Raw genomic sequence first — 21694 nt, forward strand, 5'->3', positions numbered from 1 at the left:
AAATTTGGGTTCCCGACAGCTCTGTTGAGTGACATGGGGAGCAATTTCGTAGGTGATACCATGAAATGAGTCTGCAAACTACTGAGAATAGAGAAAATACAAATGACAGTGTACCATCCGCAGTCCAATGGAGTGCTAGAATGTACACACCGTACCCTGACGGAGATGGTGCGACACAATGTGAACCAGGACCAGACAGATTGGGACAGATGGGTTGCATTTGCATGTTTTGTGTACAATACTACTACTCATAGTACCAAGGGATACACACCATTCAAATTTTTCTTTGGCAGGAAGCGCAGTTTTCCGGGATGGCTACAAAAGAAACCAGCAAACGTAATCTACAGTTATGACAAATCAGTGACAGAGATTCGACAGTGACTACAAATGTTACACCAAGATGCCTGTGAGGCAACACAAGTGAGCAAAGAAAGAAACAAGAATAACTACTACAAAACACAAAACCCGAGGGAATTTAGAAGGAATGATCGCGTATTGCTGTATGACAAGAGCGTGCATCGGGGACAATTGAAGAAATTAGATAGCCAATGGCGAGGGCCATTTACTGTGGTTGATGTGCAAGAACCTAATGCAGTAATTCGGCTACAAGGGAAGAAATGTATAAAAGTGCATGCTAATAGGCTGAAGGAATTTTACTGAACGGAAATGTGAACATTTATTAGAAGACGTGATGTAGAAGGAAGAAGGATCACAGGCGATAAAGGACCAGAAGAGTGACAAGTATGTTTCTATTACAGATGCCAAGGACGAAGGCACTGTGGGTGACAGAGCTAGTCGGGAGTATCTTGCAGATCAGCCTAGGGGGATGAGAAGCGCCACCGCAAGATGTACGAATGCAAAAATTCCAGTCAGTGCCGGGAATTTACTACCACAACCAGGGCAATATGAGTTTGTACAGCACTACATGGAGAGTGGTGAGCTATTTTAACCTCAAGGAACTGCATGACAAATTTGAGGACACGCAAGTGGTTGCCAATTGAGCGGTAACACATTGCATGCATAAGCTGAATCATGCAAAGTTAAGCACCGGAGAGTGCGAGAATGTACAGCAAACCGTGCAATGGCATGTGAGCAAAATTTCTAGATCAAAAGAGTTGATTGATCAGTTGGCTAGGCATGAACAACAGAGGGTCAAAAGAGGAAGATTAAATCTTATAGGGGAGGCAAGTAAGGTATTGTTTGGCACATTAGATGAAGATGATGCGGCATTCTTCAAAGTCAAAATAGACGTACTCGAGGAACAGCAAAGAGAGCTGTTACGATTGTCCAAAGAACAAGTGACCATTGTGAGAGCGTCACTGGCACGGGTGAATCAAACAATTAATGAGGTAACTAAGAATACTCAGATCATTGCAGAAGGAATAAGAAAACCAAGTATGCTTGTAGAGGATTATGAGAATAGCACTAATAGGAAGGTACAACATGCCCTGATTCTCTATTACAGAGCAAATAATGGAGATTACTTATATGTTCAATGAACTCGAGAGGGAATATGACTTATTAGTCTCTGCAATAGTGAACACACAGAAAGGTCTATTAGAACCACACTTGATTAACCCCGTACAGGTGGTCAAGTATTTAGAACTGATAAAAGATGATTTAAGAGACAAAAAGTTCCCCATTGAACTCACGAAGGACCAAGGGTATCTGTTCAAATGGCTCTGAGCACTATGGGACTTAACTTTTGAGGTCATCAGTCCCCTAGAACTTAGAACTACTTAAACCTAACTAACCTAAGGACATCACACACATCCATGCCCGAGGCAGGATTCGAACCTGCGACCGTAACGGTCGTGCGGTTCCAGACTGAAGTGCCTAGAACCGCTCGGCCACACTGGTCGGCCAAGAGTATCTGTTACTTCGTATAATAGATATAGATGTTAAATGTACTTTTAGTGGAGAGTAACATATATATGTTATATAGAATATGGCCATTTACCCACGGAGTATGATCAGGCAAAGAAATTGTTCGCTTATATAGAGCCTGAGAAAAACTACTTGCTGACTGATGATGCGAAACGACAGTACTCGCTACTGTCCCATGACCAGTTACACTGTACAATGGTAACGCTGAAAAGTCATATTTGCAAGCAGAGGTTTGTTTTAATGTTCACCTATGACCACAGCAATGTGAAGCTCATATGCTGCACCCTATAAGAGAAGTTCCAAAAGACTGCAATCAAAAGTATATCATACTGAATGAAAGTATCTGGACGCAGATACATGACAATGAATGGCTGTACATCGCACCCAAGGACAAGGGTTTAACAATATTGTGCAATGAGTTACCCCCTAACGATCTTATCATAAGAGGTACTCGTAAATTAACATTTACAAGCCAGTGCAAAGGATATGGTGCATAAGTCATGCTACAAGCAGACCACTTAAATTGTACTAATGTAAGCAAGAATGACGTAGTACCTATATTAAGTTTAGATATAGACTGTTGTATGATAAATGAGGAGAAGCAGGAGTCACAAAAATACCTGTATTGTTACCCTTAGAACATAGTGTAAGGCACTTAGATAACCTAAAGATAACAAGTCACAAAATAGATTGACTATAAAGCGAAATAGAATACCAGCAGCGAACAACCTTCCGAGGATGGTCACAAAGTATGTATTCCGTGTGGGGATACACAGGTTAAGTAACCCTAGTTGTAATTATTATAATATGTTGCTCATGTATCTATTTTAAGTATTGTCGAGGGTGTGGCACAAGATTGTGTCAAGCAGGAGGAAATTGCTGTGCTGAAGTGTGTGTGACAAATACGGTGGTAACAGATAGCCACCATAAAAGAAGTGTCCGATACGCTCCTTCCCTCCATTCTGTACAGTGTGGAGAGGAGGAAGATGGTGGAGAGTATGAATTAAAGTATACATGATATACTACTCCCCCTTATTGAGTGCAGTGGAGAGAGCAAAGTCAAATGCCACAACTCACTAAACAAATCGAACCACGTGCAAATACAGTGGAGTTGTCGGTACTCAAAACAGATAGGTGATGAAAATACAACTTAAAAATTATGTACAAGCGTAATTTGAAGTTGAATGATAAACTATGTTGTATAATATTTTATGTAACCTTTTACCTATTCCTTTTCTTTTGTGTTGTGTTGTACACTATGTGTATGAAATTTTAAAGTGATCATGCATTTTAAAAAAATTATGTGAAACCTTGGTAATATTAGGTAAAGTTCTGGACTTGTGGAAGTTACCACGACAAGTGTGGACAACGAACAACCAAATGTCAGTTGTACTTACATTGTGCTTTCTATTTTTATGACAATGTACTTGTATTAGAGTTTATGATGTGAAAACATGTTTTAAAATAAAGTCTTGCAAGTTTCACTGGCACCGCACATAGAAATGTAAAATTTTGTAGCCTAACCTCGAGAGTCCAAGCTTAGAAAATTTTCCCCTGGGGAAGGGAGATGTCGCGAATGATAGAAAACAGGGTTAAAAATCAAGTAAGATGTAGGCTTGGAAATTCTTACTATCAGCGAGGCGGACACGACCAGGCCTAGCTTATGTGTAATGTTTACCCTGCTAACAAGAGCGGACTACACTGCATCACGAGGCTCGAGAGCCGTTACAAGCCGCAACCCTTGGACACAGCGAACATAGCGGAGTACGGCCTGTTTTGTCACGTAGGCATCTCCGATATATGGGGAGTAGCAACTTTCCTTTCACAATATTGTTTACATTCCACCCTGGCTTTTCAATTGTTTTATATATAGAACTTTTTCATTTTTGGTTTATGTTACTCTCTGAAGATGAAATGTAGTCTAGTCATAATATGGCAGGGGAGACTTAAGAAAGTTTCTAACATGTGTCTATGTTGGATGGACGTGTGGAGGTGTGATTGTTCAATGTCTCATTGCACTCCCATGTGTTCATGAAGTTATGTTGTAAAAGTCTCATCAGAAGCAATGTGTTATGTCAAATTTGAGAAATATAAGAACAGACTATTTAAAGAGTGTTTGACTTAAAAATTCAGCAGCATTAGTTCAAAAAGTGTGGAGGAGTAAATTATTAATCTTGTTGTTTTACAAATGCTCTATAACAGATTGCCAACTTCAGAGATTAAGGATCTGTTCCAAAACATGTAAAACCAGAACCCTAACATTCATCAACTACACATACAAATGACAAGGGTGCTTAAACTACCCCATACTTCTCACTGCCAAGCATTTCCTATGATTATCGGATTCTAGCATTGGTAAAACTCCTTTCATTAACCACAACAAAAGAGCAAAGCAAAATCAAATTAGGAGACTATTTTTTATGGACAACCTATTAGAAGGGTGAAGTTCTACAGCGTTATTTTTAGTTTTAAGTGTGGAAGGATAAGTTATATATACATGAACATGGCAAGGTACCTAGCATTGAAAATAAATAGATTGTGTGGTGATAAGAAATGTATTTCCTAGAGATTGTGAAGTAATAAGGCCAAGGAACAAGCCGCAAGGGCATGCCAATGGGCATGATTAGCAGGAAGCAAAAGATAAATGCACAAAGTGATGGGAGCCTATACCCGGGCCGCTGAAACATTGCACTTGACTAAAATGAAATTTTCACTCTACAGCGGAATGTGCCCTGATACGAAACTTCCTGGCAGATAAAAACTGCGTGCCGGAACGAGACTCGAACTCGGGACCTGGTAGAGCACTTGCCCGCAAAAGGCAAAGGTCCCGAGTTCAAGTCTCGGTCCGGCATACAGTTTTAATCTGCCACGAAGTTTCATTGCACTTGACGTTTGCGTACAAAATTGGCAGCATAACAGTGTAACAAGTGAAGAACGAGAGGCGTTCAGTGCAGAGCGCCAGCCAATCACAGCGCAGTGAGCACTGCTGTTACTCACGTGCTGTTACGTTAAAGTTAATGCGTTGCTTGCTTTGTTTAGGGAATGTCTAAACAACATGAATTGTATCTTGTTTACCGCATGTTTTCATTGTACTGTGTTCTATATCGTTGTGACTTTTGTTACATTGTGAGTTTAAATACATAGAAAATGCCACCAAAAAGACTTCGTTCACCTAGTGACAATCCTTTGCATTGAGGGGTGCCGCTAAACAGACAGGCACTGGAGTTCCTACGCAGAATTCGTGAGTTTTACTATGTAAGCATTCATGGATAGCCATCAATTCCTCCCGATAAAGTGGTGAAACATACGTCGAAAACTCCTGGAATTAATGCAAGAACCGTAGTAAGTAAGGGAGTATTACTACAAAACTTGGAAGATACTGAAGTGAGCCGTAATGATTCCGAGCTGTCTGGATCAAATAATACATTTTTAACGACCCCAGGAAAGAAGAAAAAGCGGCCTAATCCTATCACAGATTTAGATTCTTTCCAGACTGATGCAATTCGCAGGCATGTTTATGCTTACTACAGCAGAAAAGAGTATTCAACTGTAGCTAAGTTATTAGTTTCTTTAAAAGAAAGTGAATTATTCAGGGATGGTAAAACATCACTAAAAATTGTGCTAAAAAATATGGGTTTCCGGTACAAAACGCTAGACGGACGCAAAGTACTGTTAGAAAGGGCACATATTGTTACTGCTCAAAGCATTTTCTTGCACAAAATTGTGAGCAGAGACATTCATTCCATAATTTGGCTAGACAAAAGGTGGGTTAATGCCGGGGAAGCTGTCAGTAAATGCTGGACAGATAACACACCCAGAAGTAGCGGCCATCAGCTGACGGGAAGAGGAGCTATATTAATTGTGGTCCATGCAGGCTCCTCCAGTGGTTTTGTCCCTGATGCACTTTTAGTTTTTAGATCAAAAAACACTGGTGATTATCATGAAGATATGGATCACACACGATTTGTTGAGTGGTTCAGGAACCTTTTAAAACAATTTCCTATCCCTACAACAATCGTAATGGACAATGCTCCATATCACTTGGTGATACTGAACAAAGCCCCAACCACAAATGATCGGAAAGAAGTTATGGTGCAGTGGTTACAGGCTCGAATATTGCAGCGGATATGAGTATGACAAAGGTTCTATTATATTATCTTGTTAAAGAAAATAAGCCTAAGACACCTACATATGTAGCAGACGAAATTGCCAAGGAGCAGGGTCATAATGTAATAAGGCTGCCACCATATCACTGCCATTTCAACCCTATTGAGTTAGTACGGAGTGATGTAAAAATGTACGTAAGAAACAACAACAAGTCCTTTACAATAACAGAGGTGGAAAAGCTGTTGCGTGAAGCTCTTGTGACTGTGAATGCAGCCTCATGGAGAAAAAAAGTTGAGCACATCAAGAAGCTTATACGAGCAGCATAGACAATAGAAGGTATTATCCGTGGCCATGAAAAGTTAATGATTTGTCTTGCTGATGACGATGAACACTGTTTTGATGATGAATCGGACAACAGTGACGATCGCAAGCTGGATGGAATTGCGTCATTATCGATGTAAACTGGTGAATGAAAAATTACTAATATTAGTTATTTATTGCAATCTCAGTTATTATTTATTTTGTAAACTATGTATAGTATTGATTTTAAAGTACCAGTCATCAGATGCTTGTTTTCTGTATTTCTTTACCCCGTTATCGAAAGGATGTGCATTGTTATGCTTTTGCATGCATTATTATACGGTTGTTTACTTCTGCCATTGTAGAATAACTAAAAACGAGTTTTTATATACTCTGTGATTGCTCAATTGCTTGCATTTATGAGGCAGGGCGGAAAACTGTATCGTCTGCTGTGTGTATGGAGGCTGCTGTTGAATCACTATTACAATATAGCCAACCTAACTTGACAAAAAGCGAACTGTCAAGTGCAATGTTTCGCTGGCGCAGGTATAATGGACTTTTAAGTAGAGAAGTAATAAGTAGCCTAGTAGCATAAGATAAAGTGTAGAAAATGATATAAATGTGCTCTCTGAACCTCTGGGGTTAAGCCACCTGAGACTCTTCTGGTGGAAACTTGTCCTGTAAGTATGAAAAGGTACACATGGCTTTGGAATCTCGGTTGGAGATGTATCCCAAGTGGGAACCCAGAGGGCTGGGTATTCCCACAGACAGGGGTAGTGTAGCATCACTTCGAGTATAATGGTAAAGCACTGAAAATCACAGTAAGCATGCTGTCTATTTATGGTGAGAGAGGCCAGGCTCAGCTCGGTAAAATCTGCCAACACAGTGATAAGATTCTTGCAGTGGAAGCGTGGGGATTTCTCCGACAGGTTTCTGTAGTGTTGTCAAAAACATGAAGTGGGTCATTGGCATAACAAGTGTGCTGCTATCCTTTGTATATGGCTTCAATTTTGGTAGCAGATTCATTTGCAGCCCAGGAGTACTATCGAGACACGGATGTTACGGCTGACGAGGGTACGAGGTGAGCTGCCAGCTGCAGCAACCAGTTCGAGCTTCTGTCGCTGTACCTGCCTCCTGCACTAAGCTGTGGCACAACAGGGCTATTCTGGGCCCAATCCATCAGCAAGCCGGAGTCCTGACCAGGAGAGCAGGGAGCCAGCCAGTTGAAATTCAGGCACGGCACCTGCCTCTCACAATTGACGGTGCAGGGTCGCTGCTGCGCCACACACTATCGCCCACTGAGCGGCAGCCATTCACCGGGGAGCTGGCTGCCACTGCAAGAATCTCAACTCCCTCCGAGCACCGCTGACTGTGTGTGTGTGTGTGTGTGTGTGTGTGTGTGTACACAACTCATGTCAACGAGTTGCGTGCCGTGTACTGGGCACTTGTGTCACCAGTCCCACCTCACAATGTCTTCAGGCAGGTCCCATTCCTTGAAGCTGCCATGGATTCTGACAGCTGGCATCAGTTCCATCAGCCGTTTCACACCCCCGGGCACACGTCGACACCACTTGACATTCAGGTTCCTGTGAAAAATGTGGAAATTCTGCTGTTATTGTGTCAATGTCATCATCCACCAGAGGTACTTTTGCACTGTAAATGGTACAGGCCAATTATTTTAATCACTACGCACAGGTACATGCTAAAACAAAAAAGTGTGAAAGGTAGCTGAAGGAGGTAGACGAAAGAAACTGACAAGGAGAGAAAGAGGGTTATCAAAGAACAAAGGTATAAGGTTGTAGAAAATGCAAGTGTAATAACACATGTTTACATTTAGTAACACTTGTTTACATTTAGTAAACTACAGTGATGTAATCACGATGTTACTCACAGGAGAGAGTGACCCAGGAGGGATCACTGGATAGAAGAATGGGGTGGAAGGTTGATTCTCATCTGCATCATTCAGACAATCTCATATTTGAGGACAGGATCCACAAAGAACACATTTGAAGTCAAATTTACAACTAGCACATTGGTGCTCTAAGCAAGCTGTCACTGGTCTCCTTCGCTAAAGAGCACAATAGATGGTAGCCCTTCACTTGCTAGAAGAAGGAGAAGAAGAAGAAGAAGAAAGCTGTGCACTAGTTACAGCTGGTATACAATGCAACTGCATTCACAGGTGGTTGTCCTGGGTGTGATAGGGTAAGATATGCCTCTGGTGGGACTGGATGAAGACAGGTCTCCTATCTGGGTATCCCACATCAAGATGACCCATGTGCAAGGGGTTAGGGATAGGTGTGACTCAAGGATAGCCCAGGACCTTTCTTCCATTAAATGTACACTGAAATACAAGTTTGTGAGAGGTGACAATGATTTTGAGAAGTGCGTGCTTTGCTACAGTGGAAGGCAGTTGAAGTTCTAGTAAAGGATGCGGTTATGTGGTACCTGATGGAGTGATGCTTGGTGATTAGGAGAGTGCTGATTTACAGCTCATTTGCAGGAACAGTTGGATACACAAAGGCATGTGCTGATATGGCACGGATCTGTTTGTGGACTACATTTGGAGGTAGTTCCTCTCCTTAAAGGTCTTAGAAGAAGGTGGGTAAGAGAGTGTTGGCAACAGAGGAGAGGAAACTGATGGATGAGTGGAAAAAATGCGGAAAAGGACAATGGCGCATGAGGTGGTCATCTATGGAGTGGTTAAGGCTAAGAAGAGAAGCATGATGCAAACTATCTGGAGGGTCAATAAAGAAGGAAAGACACTGGGAACATGCAGGATATCAAGAAGATGTGGATTAAGGTTTTGAAGAGGTACTAAACCCAAATGAAAACACAGACAAGGAAAATGAGGAGCATGGAATACAGAGGATGTCGAGATCGACCTAACCTGGACACAAGTAAAGAAAGCAATAAAGACCACAAAAGCAGGAAAAATGCCTCTAATAAATGTGCTGATAGTACTGGGTTATTACTGACAAGGTATCAAATCAAATTAGGGAAAAAGGAACGTGCCTTGTGGTGTCATATGTACCAATTCCTCCTATTAGTCATCTGGAATGGTGAGTTTGGCAATGGAGTGAAGTATGTTGGGGTAAATAGTGTCAGGGAACACCAACAGATGAATATAGGAAGCAGGTTCAAATGGATGTATGTTAAAGTACAGATGAAAAGGCTTGTACAAGATTGACTACTGTGGAAACCTATACAGGGTGTATCCATGGACAGGGGAAAAAAAAAATTCCAGATTTTTCCCGGATTTCCTGGTTGAAAATACACTATCTCTCGAGTGAAAATGCACTTTTTCTGTGTTAAGTGACAGTATACTTTTCCTTGGCACTGTGAAACGTATCAATCCTTTGATTGTTTATGGTTTTATACAACATAGAATTTCCTGGCACTTAAGAAAATGAAACTCCGGGGAAAAAACATGTTTTGGAAAGATCTTTGATGTGCAGCAACATCTACGCTACATATTTTTGTGTTGTTGTTGTTGTCTTCAGTCCTGAGACTGGTTTGATGCAGCTCTCCATGCTAATCTATCCTGTGCAAGCACCTTCATCTCCCAGTACCTACTGCAATCTACATCCTTCTGAATCTGCTTAATCTCTTGGTCTCCCTCTACGATTTTTACCCTCCAAGCTGCCCTCCAATGCTAAATTTGTGATCCCTTGATGCCTCAGGACATGTCCTATCAACCGATCCCTTCTTCTAGTCAAGTTGTGCCACAAACTTCTCTTCTCCCCAATCCTATTCAACACCTCCTCATTAGTTACGTGATCTACCCAACAAAAGTAAAACGAGGATAATGGAATGTAGTCGAATTAAGTTGGGTGATGCTGAGGGAATTAGATTAGGAAATGAGTCACTTAAAGTAGTAAAGGAGGTTTGCTATTTGGGGAGCAAAATAACTGATGATGGTCGAAGTAGAGAAGGTATAAAATGTAGACTGGCAATGGCAAGGAAAGCGTTTCTGAAGAAGAGAAATTTGTTAACATCGAGTATAGATTTAAGTGTCAGAAAGTTGTTTCTGAAAGTATTTGTATGGAGTGTAGCCATGTATGGAAGTGAAACATGGACAATAAATAGTTTGGACAAGAAGAGAATAGAAATGTGGTGCTACAGAAGAATGTTGAAGGTATAAATTCGAATTCCACCAAACACTACATGTTACTTTCCGAAGCATTGAAATCGAGATTGTGACGCGCTTTTGTAAGCCAGTCACAGCATGTGTCACATGATCTCGACAGCTGATGACAGCAAATGACACGTGATGAAGTCGCCAATAGCGAGATCACTCTTAAGTAGCGCGAACACACAAATAAGAAAAGTTAATGGTTTAAATTAATATACACATTGTTGCTACAAGAAAGAAAAGCGGCCACATATAATACTGGTCTCGAAGATTAATAAGCTGCAGAGAAGCTAAGCTTCCACATATAATGTTGATCTTTTTTGCGCATGGTACACTTTAAGATACATCACATAAATGAGCCAGTAAAATTTTCAATAACGACGTAAATGTCTGATCTTCTGGGCTCGAAATTCCTCTAGATAGCCGTCCCCAAAGAGTTGATTTTTAAATGAGAGTCAAACACTCTGCGATTTAAGAAATTCGTTGTACACCCTCGCACATAGTTCATCTTGCATAAATGGAAATTTACATCGAAAGTAATGCTTTTCAAACCACCATTCGCAGTATTTTCCGGTGACCTGTTAGAAATAGGTTCGTTTCAGCAGTCGACAGAGTGCGCCAGATAACAGGTGTCGTGCTTGCACAGCTACGATGACGCCGGAAGCCCATATGTTCGTACGTGTAAAACATTAAAAGATCTTACATTAAAACGAATCTAATGTAAACAGCTGTCATGTCATGCGCATCGCAGGTAATTTGTTGTTAAGAAGAATTGCATAGTCTTCCTAAAGCCTTTGACACAGTTTGCCATTGCCAGACGCTTGTATGAGTACTGTGTTTTGTTGTCGTATATGGCACATTTCCTTTGCAACTTGAGTTTTATTTTCTTTTTTTTTCTCTCGCTCGTGTTTTGTTGCTGCAGTATTATACTGCAGAAGTGGGATACAGTAATATTCTCTGTTAGAGTACTGGTTCTCACCAGTCAAAAATCACAAAAATTTAACTCAAAACTAAAACAATGTAAAATTCCCGGGCTTTTCCCAGATCTCCCGGGTCGTATACACCCTGCAATATCAAATACTTCTTTGGACTGAAGAGCATAACAATAGTAACTCTCATCTAGTTAAATTATGTATGTGTTATTATTTACTATATCATGGCTGACTTATTGGTGAAAGTTACATCAGACTTGTTCAGTATCACATAAACATTACAACATTTTGATTTCTCGGATCAATAAAATATAATAAAGGGTTATCCAGAAAATAATGTGTTCCCTCCTTCCCTCTTTTTTTAAACCATTGATCAGGTATGTTAGCACAATTTCCACGCCTCATAAGCTTTCCGGAGTTCCTCAAACAACCTGCTCTTCACAACAAAAGCCATCAAAGTAGCTTGCAGACTGTCTGACTCGAGATGCTTTCCTTTGAGGTCCCTTTGCAGCCAAGGGAACAAAATATAGTATGCCACGGCCAGGTCGAGACTACAGGGCCGCAGTGGCACTGTTGTCACGTTGATACAAGTCACACAGGACATGACAACAAAGGTGGCTCGAGACAGCGCATTGTCACGGTGCAGTTTCCACAATGTGCAGAACTTCTTTCAGATGTGGATGACGTGTGATTCAGTATCTTGAGCACTGCCTTGAAAAACTGGACACCGTCAGTCTGGCCATTGGGTATAAACTCATCGTGCACTATCCCCTTCACATTAAAAAACAAAATCATGAGCATAGACTTTACTGGAACTTGTTTATGCAAGCCTCTTTCTGGTGAGCTGACAACACTGTGTGCCATTCCGCACTCCACCTCCAACTCCAGGTCATATTGAAAGACCCGTAACTCATCCCCAGTGATCATAGTAAATTGGTATCCTCTCAGAGAGTTGGTCGATCTCTTCCTTTCACACACTGGTCAAAAGTGAGCACAAGTTTTGCACAAATTTTCTGAACGACCGAGTCTTCCAATACAACATCACAAGCAACTGTTTTCGGACGTCCAATATTTCTGACATCAAGCTAACACTCATTCGGCTGTCTGAACTCACTCATTCGGCTGTCTAAACTCAGTGACTGGCATACACGAGTCACGGTCGTCCGTTCACAGTGTTGACGGGCATACCACGTGGGCCTCGTTTAATACATCCTGCCAACCTTCTCTAAACACCTTGAGCCACCTGTATATGCAAACTGAAAAGGCAATCAGCTCAAAAGGCTTCCTTAAGCATTCCAGAAGTTTCCAGCAGTGTCTTGTTGAACTTCACACAAAATTTTGCTGTAGATCACTGCTCTAAAGAATTCTCCCTTGTAAGTTTGACGCGACCACTAATCAGAGGTTCACTGAAAAAGCTGTATTAACACTCCAAGAGCAAGGAGGCAATTGAGCGACTTACTGCTGAAAAGCTAAGGTAATCCCCCCCCCCCCCCCCCTCCCCAGATGGTATGACTGCTATGCAGCATAGTCGTGTCACAAAAAATTGTGATACATTACTTTCTGGATACACCCTGTACAACACAGAGGGATATACGGTTATAACATTAAGACATTGTCTGCTTTCCAATCATGGAGCTGTTACTTTCAAGCAGTTCCTCAGATGGTTCCTCAATGCCACACTACTAATTCCGTCTTTGGCATAGATACGATAGTTTGGGGAACGATAAGAACAAAGAGTTCACTCAAGACCCAGTACCAGAACAGCTCACCTTCTCTGAGGTGGGAGGAGATTTGGTCTCTCTCAGTCTCAAAACAATTGGTTCTCTCCCCTCCTGGGATTTTACTGATGTCCCCTTCATTTTCAATCTTCCCAAAACTTCCTATCCCTATCCCAAGGAAGGAACTACTGTCAGTTCCTAAAGCTAGAATAGTGCGTATATTTATAATATATGCCTATTGCAGCACTGGTATTTCAAAAGATGAAGATACACACTAGCTATCAACTGCGGCATATATAAAAACCATTCAGATCAATATGTAAAACCTTTCAGAACACTCACTATTAGCACTTTGACATTTTCTTACCTGAGACTTACAAGCTTGCTTGCAAACTGATCAAATGGAACTCCAGTAACTATGGAATTCTGCAGTGACAGGCGGCGCAAGTTGGACAATTTGACAATACTACTTAGACCCGGTTCCAATTTTGGAAAATTCATTTCTTCCATGATTAATGTATGAAGTCGTGGTAGGCCGGTGAGGAAAGGGATTAGAGCCCCACCAAGAGCTTTGCAACATGACACATCCAATCTGAAACAAACCATAAGAGTGATATCATTTATGCAGATATTAATGGGCAGTGAAACACTCAACAATTAGCCATCGTCTGCAGAAACCAGCGTCTTTGATGTAAATCGTGAAATTATGAACATATCTGTAATAAGGTGTCAAACCATTAAATTACAATATAATACAGGTGTAGGGACATGACATACTTAGGAACTGGTTCCAAAATTAACAGGACAGTTAAATCTGACTGACTGTATCCATAACTACTAAATATTTTACAATGTTGTATACTAGATGTAACTTATAACATGCTCGCCACAACGCAAAATATCTAGAATTCATAAGAGGGTCTGACGGCACTTACCTTGTCAGGTTAAATAAATACACAAAGTTAAGAAGCTTTTTCATCACCTGTATATTGCTGAAACCACATTCACAAGATGCTGCAGTCATTGAGACTGCCAGAAATAACCTAATATCAGAACGCGTGCAGCAGCACACATACCTAATATGCTCCAAAACGCCATGGGTCAAAATGGATTTTCCAGTGCCCTTACCTCAGGTTCTATTGATGATGAAAAGGTACAGTCAAGTGTTTTAGATAACTCTTGGGATAGGGACCATTTGTAAACTCAACAGGATTGTCTGATTGTCACCATCCTGCAGTACAAGGTCAAAGTATGAATATTACGTACTTCCTCCTGCTAAGGCAAATGAAGGAAATTGTTTGGTTCTTTTTGAATTTGATGTGGTCTATGGTGAGCTTGACGGGACTTACGGAGGCAACATTAGTTCATGTGTGGTTCCTTGTCCCCAACCCCCTCCCAAAAATGGTGTTTCTTTTACTATATTTCTGCCTTCAACAGTGGACCTAAACCTAACCGACGATTCCAAGACAGCAATGCACAGAAAGGAATGAAATTTTTACAATATACTCCCTAGATCCCGATCCCCAACAATCTTGAAAATTTTCTTAGTAACAAAGCCAACTGCTCCAATTTTAATGGCATATTATCTGGGCATTTATCTAAACAAGTCATCTTCCCATTTTTTTTAAAAAAAAAAAAAAAAAAAACTTTATTAGTTATCAACAAATGCCCATTTTTTTCTTACACAAAAACCCAGCCATACATTCAGAGATATCTATGCAGCAAATGGCTGTAATTTTTATAATGTATTCCTAAGATCTCAATCTCTAACAACCTTCAAATTATCTTCATATCTTTACCCTACTTGTGCAAGTAAAATCTGGTGTGAGGCAAAAATGTACAATAGTTTATAAAGTGATGTAGCACAAAGAAACAGGCTGTAAAGTGTCTCCATTATGTATAAACCCCACGTTGTACTGAAACATACAAGAAAATTTTTGGCACCTAAAACACAGTCTGAGGTGTAAATTTAGTTTTGTGCTATTTCAATTTCACATAAGTAAACTAACTATATTTTACTGACCAATATATTTCTTTTCATGTGACTTACATGCCCTTCTGCAGCTGGGAAAAGAAGGGAAACAGCAGAAAAATGCTACTGTCAGAGCACAAGAAATGCAAAAATGTTCCTGCTTATTTTTAAAAGACAGGCTGTAAAGTGGGATACAAGGTGTCTTCTTCTTCCTTCCTCAGCATCTTTAAAAATTTTCTAAAAAATTTGACATGCAAACATATTCAACTTTTGACACTGACAGGGAAGAAGACAGTGGCAGTGGCAAAGAGACATAAAGCTAATAAATACTGACGATGGTAGACATAACAGCGTGAGAGAAAGAGGTACTAGTGGCAGCTGAACACAGTTGACATGGACAGAACAATGCTGCAACAAGAGTAATGGAGACAGTGCCAGGGAGGAGGAATAAAGGTAAGAAGAAGAAACTGGAAGTGGGTGAGAGTCAGTGATAATGAGGGGTGATAATGAGGGAGTGTATACGACAAAGACAATGAGAAGCGACAATAGCAATAGGAAGGAAGGAATGAGAGATTGGCAGTGAGAGAGCAAGAGGAGACTGTAGCAGTAGGGCAGAACAAAGGTGACTGTGGCTGTGACGGGAGACAATGACAGGGAGGAGGGGGGGGGGGGGGGGGGGGGGGGAAGAGAGAGAGAGAGAGAGAGAGAGAGAGAGAGAGAGAGAGAGAGAGAATGAGTTGGACTGAAAGAGCAATTGAGTGAGTAAGTAAGTAAGTGAAACAGGGAGTAGAGTGAAGGGCATGAGAGCTGTTGACTTGTGGGTGTGAGTGAGTTAAAGTCAGAGGAGCTTTTGGGAGTTTGAGGTGGAATTGCATGTTAAAAACGGGCGAATATGTTTGTATGCCAAAATTTAGTGTGAAAATTTTAAAGGTGCTTGGAAAGGTAGAATGAGGCAGCCGCTACTTTCCAGTCGGACACACTTAAATAAACACGAACATGTTCGCATTTTTTTGTGCTCCGAAAGGAGCATTTTTCCACCATCTGTTTCAATCTTCGTATGAACATCTCTCCACCAACACTGTGGCGCAGTTGTTACAAAACAGGTAACATCCCTGTAATGGACTGACCTGAACACAGTCCTGACCTGAAACCCATAAGCACACCTTTTGGATGTTTTTGGAATGCCGACTTCGTGCCACACCTCACCGACTGACATCAATACATCTCCTCAGTGCAGCTCTCCATGAAGAATGGAGGGTGTCATTCCCCAAGAAACCTTCCAGCACCTGATTGAACATGTGCCTACGAGAGTAGAAGCTGTCATCAAGGCTAAGGGTGGGGCCAATACCATATAGAATTCCCAGCATTACCAATGGAGCGCACCATGAACTTTTATGTCATTTTCAGCCAGGTGTCCTGATACTTTTGATCACATAATGTATACACTATGTATTGTCACCATAATATATGTATTATTTATATTTTAACTTACTATAGTCAACAAAGTTTTGCATCTGCACTATGGCTTGCTCCATTACCGATATTTTTGGCATTACATTACTGTTCTTATAAGCAGTAACTGTTGTGGTGTGATGACAGTTACTTTTTTAGCATCATGCCTTTATTTATGTAGTATAGCAATCTCAGGACAGTAAGTTCTATTGTCAGGCTGACTAGTCCCATGTTTTGTTTAGCTTCTCAATGGATTTCATGGTTCAGGCATGCATGCCCTTAATGCATTACTTCTTTTCATATTTAAGCATGTTTACGCATTCTTTATTTCGATTCCCTATTTCTGAACATTTATATACTGAGAGATTCTGTGATTTCGGACATTTCATTACAGTGTGATCCACTGTATGCGATACCATTATTTGTGCAACACGACTCAGCGTACTTTTTCAATGAAAGCTTTTCTAATTACTACAATATCGGAAATTTTACTTAATATTATGTTACCATTGTCTGATGCAGTTTTTATTAATACAGCCAATGGGTACATGATACGTTTATGACCAATGTTTGCTTGTCACGCATTTTAGTTTACCATCTTGATATCTTTGATCCCTCTCTTATACATTTTAGTAAGGGGTATGTATGGTTAATTCATTTTAAATAATTTATGTTGCATATCACAGTTGTTGCTTGTTTTAAGCATGATTTTGTCTGTTTATACAGTGAACTGAAGATGGTGCCAGCGAGGCACTGATACTAGCGGTCAAAAGTGTTCTTAATATCAGAAAAATAGGTTTCAAGACACAGTTTTAAAGTGAACCACCCCTACGGTAGATGCCCTAAACTATGACCGCCTAGATGTCGCACGACAGCGGTGCTGCTGAGAAACTGCAAGTAGCTGCTGATTTATCTCCTACTGTAACATCTGATGTGTCAGTTCAACAGGATAATTTACATCCTTCAGATGATATAGGCTATGTTTATCTAATTTGTCTTGTGTACGTTAGGAAAACAGGAGCCACAGGCAGGTGACAGTTGTAGTGCTTTCCAACTTTATGAAGAAGAGCAGATAATGACAGCACTGCACAAATGTTGAAATGCAGACAATAGTGAATTGTTATTCTATTGTGCACATTTACCTGCTCCTGCATCCACGTACGTACAAGGCATGTTTTTTAAGTAAGTACCATTTTGAAATTAAAAAAAGACATGCTAAGATATCTCACTAATTTTATTTTTATATGAAAGCCTGTACCTTAATCTACTTTTCTACATAATTTCCGTCAATATTGAGGCACTTGTCATAATGTTGTACCAGATTCTGAATACCCTCCTCATAGAAGTCTGCCGCCTGACTTGTTAACCACTGCATCACCACTGTTTTGACTTCGTCATCGTCTTCGTCATAGCCATCGTCTTCGTCATAGCCATCGTCTTCGTCATAGCCATCGTCTTCGTCATAGCCATCGTCTTCGTCATAGCCATCATCTTCGTCATAGCCATCGTCTTCGTCATAGCCATCGTCTTCGTCATAGCCATCGTCTTCGTCGTCGCCTCGTAATGAGACAATCAATGCAGCAGCTTACCGTAAGACATTGCACAATCTGCACCGTACAATTCAAATCAGAACAAAAGACATGGCAAGTTGAGCAAGGGCATTGTTTTGCTGCAAGACAATGCCCGTCCACATGTGGTGAATCAGCCCAAAGGTCTCATCACGTCTTTTCGATGGGAAACTCGAAATCATCCTTCGTACAGCCCCGATCTTGCACTTGAAGAAACACCTGGGCAGTCAGCGTCTTCAAGACGATGACGAAGTCAAAATAGTGGTGATGCAGTGGTTAACGATTCAGGTGGCCGACTTCTATGAGGAGGGTATTCAAAAACTGGTACAACGTTATGGCAAGTGCCTCAATATTGATGGAAATTATGTAGAAAAGTGGATTAAGAAACAGGCTTTCACGTAAAAATAAAATTACTGAGATATCTTAGCACACCTTTTTTTAAATTTCAAAACGGTACTTACTTAAAAAACACGCCTCATATATATGAATTCCCATAGCCATCAGGCCTTCCCAACCGCCAGGCATAAATGAATGCCCTAGCTGTCTGGAAGTTCTGCCTGCCGGATGTACACGTACACCCGTAGCTATCTGGGGGCATACACTTGTGCTTGTAGCCACAAAAGGATTAAGTTCTACTTTGGCGGACTGTAATACCGATCGGCTAAAGGAGTGACTTCAGTCCCACCTATGAGTGGTTTCCACGAACGTAAATCGAGTTACTCGTGAATTTCCAAGACAAGTATGAAAACAAGACCAATTACTTATTTATTTGTGTTTCAGTTTATTCAACAAGTAGTAAAAGACTTTTGTGATCCAAGTTGGGGAATAGAAAATGAACAAACCTGAACTCAACACTAATTCTACCTTTGTACCTCCAATTGCTTGGAGAGACTTTCTTCACTGACAATCATGTGCCTAAAAGAAAGTGTGACTTCACCTTCAATACCATCAATCAGGCTGAAAGATGAAACATCTCTTTAGACAATTTCCGAGAAAGATTCAGAATGCATGACGAGCTATACCCCTCCAGCCCTACTGGAGGACTTAATAAGCTCAAACATGGCCTTCTTGAGTGATATTAGAGCCTGAATTGCAATTTTGACCAAAACAGTTAATTAATTAGTATCACAACTGTTTTGAGTCTGCTGCTTCACCACTCAATGTTTCATTTCTCAATCAGATATTGTATTTCCACTGTGGAACAAAGTAAAATATAAAGCTTACATTTCAAGACGTTGCAGACGGTAGATCTCCGAGAAGGCAAAATCAGACAGCTTATCGGCACCCCAGAGGTAGAGTTCACGTAAAGCGGGGCACCCACGACAGATGGCAATTACTGTGGCATCGTCCAGGGCAGATGAACAACGTAGATCCAGTGCTCTCAGTTTCCGTAGCCTTCCATCCCTTAAACAAACAAAAAAGTACATATTTTACAAATCAATTTTGCTGCATTAGTGAAAAAATTTGCACACCAGTCTGACTTGATCTGCAGAAATTCACTGATATTATCTGAGAAAGCCCTTTATCTATTTAGGACACACAAGGATAGTAAAGCTGTAATAAGTTGTGTGAGAATAGGAAGAAAACAGGATGGCAGATAGAGAGAAATCTGAGAAAGCCCTTTATCTATTTAGGACACACAAGGATAGTAAAGCTGTAATAAGTTGTGTGAGAATAGGAAGAAAACAGGATGGCAGATAGAGAGAAATGATCTGATGCAAGGACATGCACAATCATAGTGTTAATGCATTTACCACACAACTTACTTAAATGCTAGAGCAGCTGTACCAGGTGATGGGTCAATCCACCCCATTTTAAGTTCCTGCAAATTCTCCATTCTTCCAAGAGCAGTAAAGGCCTCCAGCTCTTCAACGTGAACATCATACTTGTAAAGCCTCAGACGTTCCAAGCCACCAGCACAGGATGCGAGTAGTGGGGTGACACACCTGTGATTCAACAGAAATGCAGCTCAAGATAATTAATTTCCTCTCACAATTCAGAAGTATAAAAAACAGATAACCTCGTAACTCCAAATTAATGGCGATAAATCTGTATTTCAAACAACCACGTTCAGTTTTGATTACTACATCATTTTCAACTGATTAATTACCATCATATTAATTTGATAGAAATTAACACAATATATTGCCACTAATTATCCTGTAGGTATATTCTGTGACTTCACCAAAGCATCCAACTGTGTAAATTACAAAATTCTGTTTAGCAAACTAAGTCTTTTGGCATTACTGGAATCATTGTATGGACTGTAACTCAGGTACATAAATAGCCTGGGAATGGAGGACATAATCTGCAGTCCATCACAGGGAGTCCGCAGTGCCCCACTTTTCCTCCTGACCTACTGAAAAATGACGCCCCATTTTTTTACTACCGTCTGTCTCCTCAATATCCTCTCCCCCCCAACATCCAATGGCGCAGTAACACCAGCCTCCTATCATTCTTTTAATCGTTAAACCAAAGGGACCAGTCATCCTCATCTTCTGGAGACAGTCCTCAATTTTCAAGCATTGCCTTCAAATTCCTTTAAAACTGATGAGGACAATAAATATCCTCAATTTCTTATTTTTGTCCTCAAATTTTGAAACTTCCTAAAATAACTTAAGTACGGACAATGTACTGAACATTTTAAACTACAACTGAACATACAAATGCAATCAAATTTGCAACAATTATTTAATTGCAAGAAAATGCAATATGCACTAAACATGCAAATTATACTGAGGCAAAAGCTTGCAAGCACAACGCGCACAATTTCTAAAATTATGTCTCATTGATGAACAAGTTGTCACCCTCTCTTCCTAGTTATTATTTGCGTATACGCCAAATTTTAAGAAAACAACAGCTAATTTGTCATCTTGATTAATTGGGTTTCTGCCGGTTATTCGCATCTTTCCTGCAGTAAAGACGTGAATAACTGACAGAAAGCTGATTAAACAAGATGACAATGCCTCATTGGGAAAGTGTGTAGAATTATAACAGTTAATTTGTTTGTGGAAAGACAATGTAATTCTTTTCTCGTGCTGCGAGTCTCAAATTCCCACAGACAGACAGACACAGACAGGCATATGCTCATTTTCATGTAGGCATACCATTATCTGTATTTATCTTTTACTTGTTTTAGGTATACTGAAAGACAAGTATAAAATCTAGCTTGTGAGGGGGTGGCTGTTTGTCCTCGGGGGAGGGGACGGGAACACCATACAGAAACTTTAAATATAACTGACACTTCATAAATTATCTGCAGGGACAGAAACAAAAAGAGGGACTGAGGGAGGTGCGGTATCAAACTGTGACGTGACTGCAAGCCATGGCATGTGCCTCACTCCAGCACCTGACTGACACGAATTGAGGTCATGTTCATTTCTGTTTCATACTCAATAGCAGCTGCTTTAGATTTGAGCTACGCAGAAGCAACATGTTTACTTTCATCAAAGAAGCCCCTTTCACACAACTGACTTTCTTGTTCAACCTAATACTCGAGACAGGTGAGTGTATTGCAGCACCCCTGGTGTTCTATTCCTGGACCGAGGCTTATCTGTTTTGAGTGGTTGTTGTGACTCGCCGATCTTTCAAAGTGCCGCTGCGCAGTTACGCGCATCCTCTACATG

General features: G+C 40.6%; 1 protein-coding gene across 4 annotated transcripts in view; it reads right to left on the reverse strand.

The window, feature by feature from the left end:
* Positions 1–21694, reverse strand: part of LOC124718856 (F-box/LRR-repeat protein 2-like) — a 143463-nt gene that overhangs the window by 30033 nt on the left and 91736 nt on the right. For all 4 annotated transcript variants that reach the window (XM_047244482.1, XM_047244484.1, XM_047244481.1 and 1 more), the window contains exons 9-12: positions 19835–20014; positions 19293–19472; positions 13444–13668; positions 7758–7880 (exon numbers count right to left, since the gene is read on the reverse strand). In XM_047244482.1, the coding sequence (XP_047100438.1) occupies positions 7758–7880; positions 13444–13668; positions 19293–19472; positions 19835–20014 (708 nt within the window). The remainder of the gene's footprint in view (positions 1–7757; positions 7881–13443; positions 13669–19292; positions 19473–19834; positions 20015–21694) is intronic.

The sequence above is a fragment of the Schistocerca piceifrons genome, chromosome 10 (assembly GCF_021461385.2).
Source record: "Schistocerca piceifrons isolate TAMUIC-IGC-003096 chromosome 10, iqSchPice1.1, whole genome shotgun sequence".
In the NCBI taxonomy this organism is placed as follows: domain Eukaryota; kingdom Metazoa; phylum Arthropoda; class Insecta; order Orthoptera; family Acrididae; genus Schistocerca; species Schistocerca piceifrons.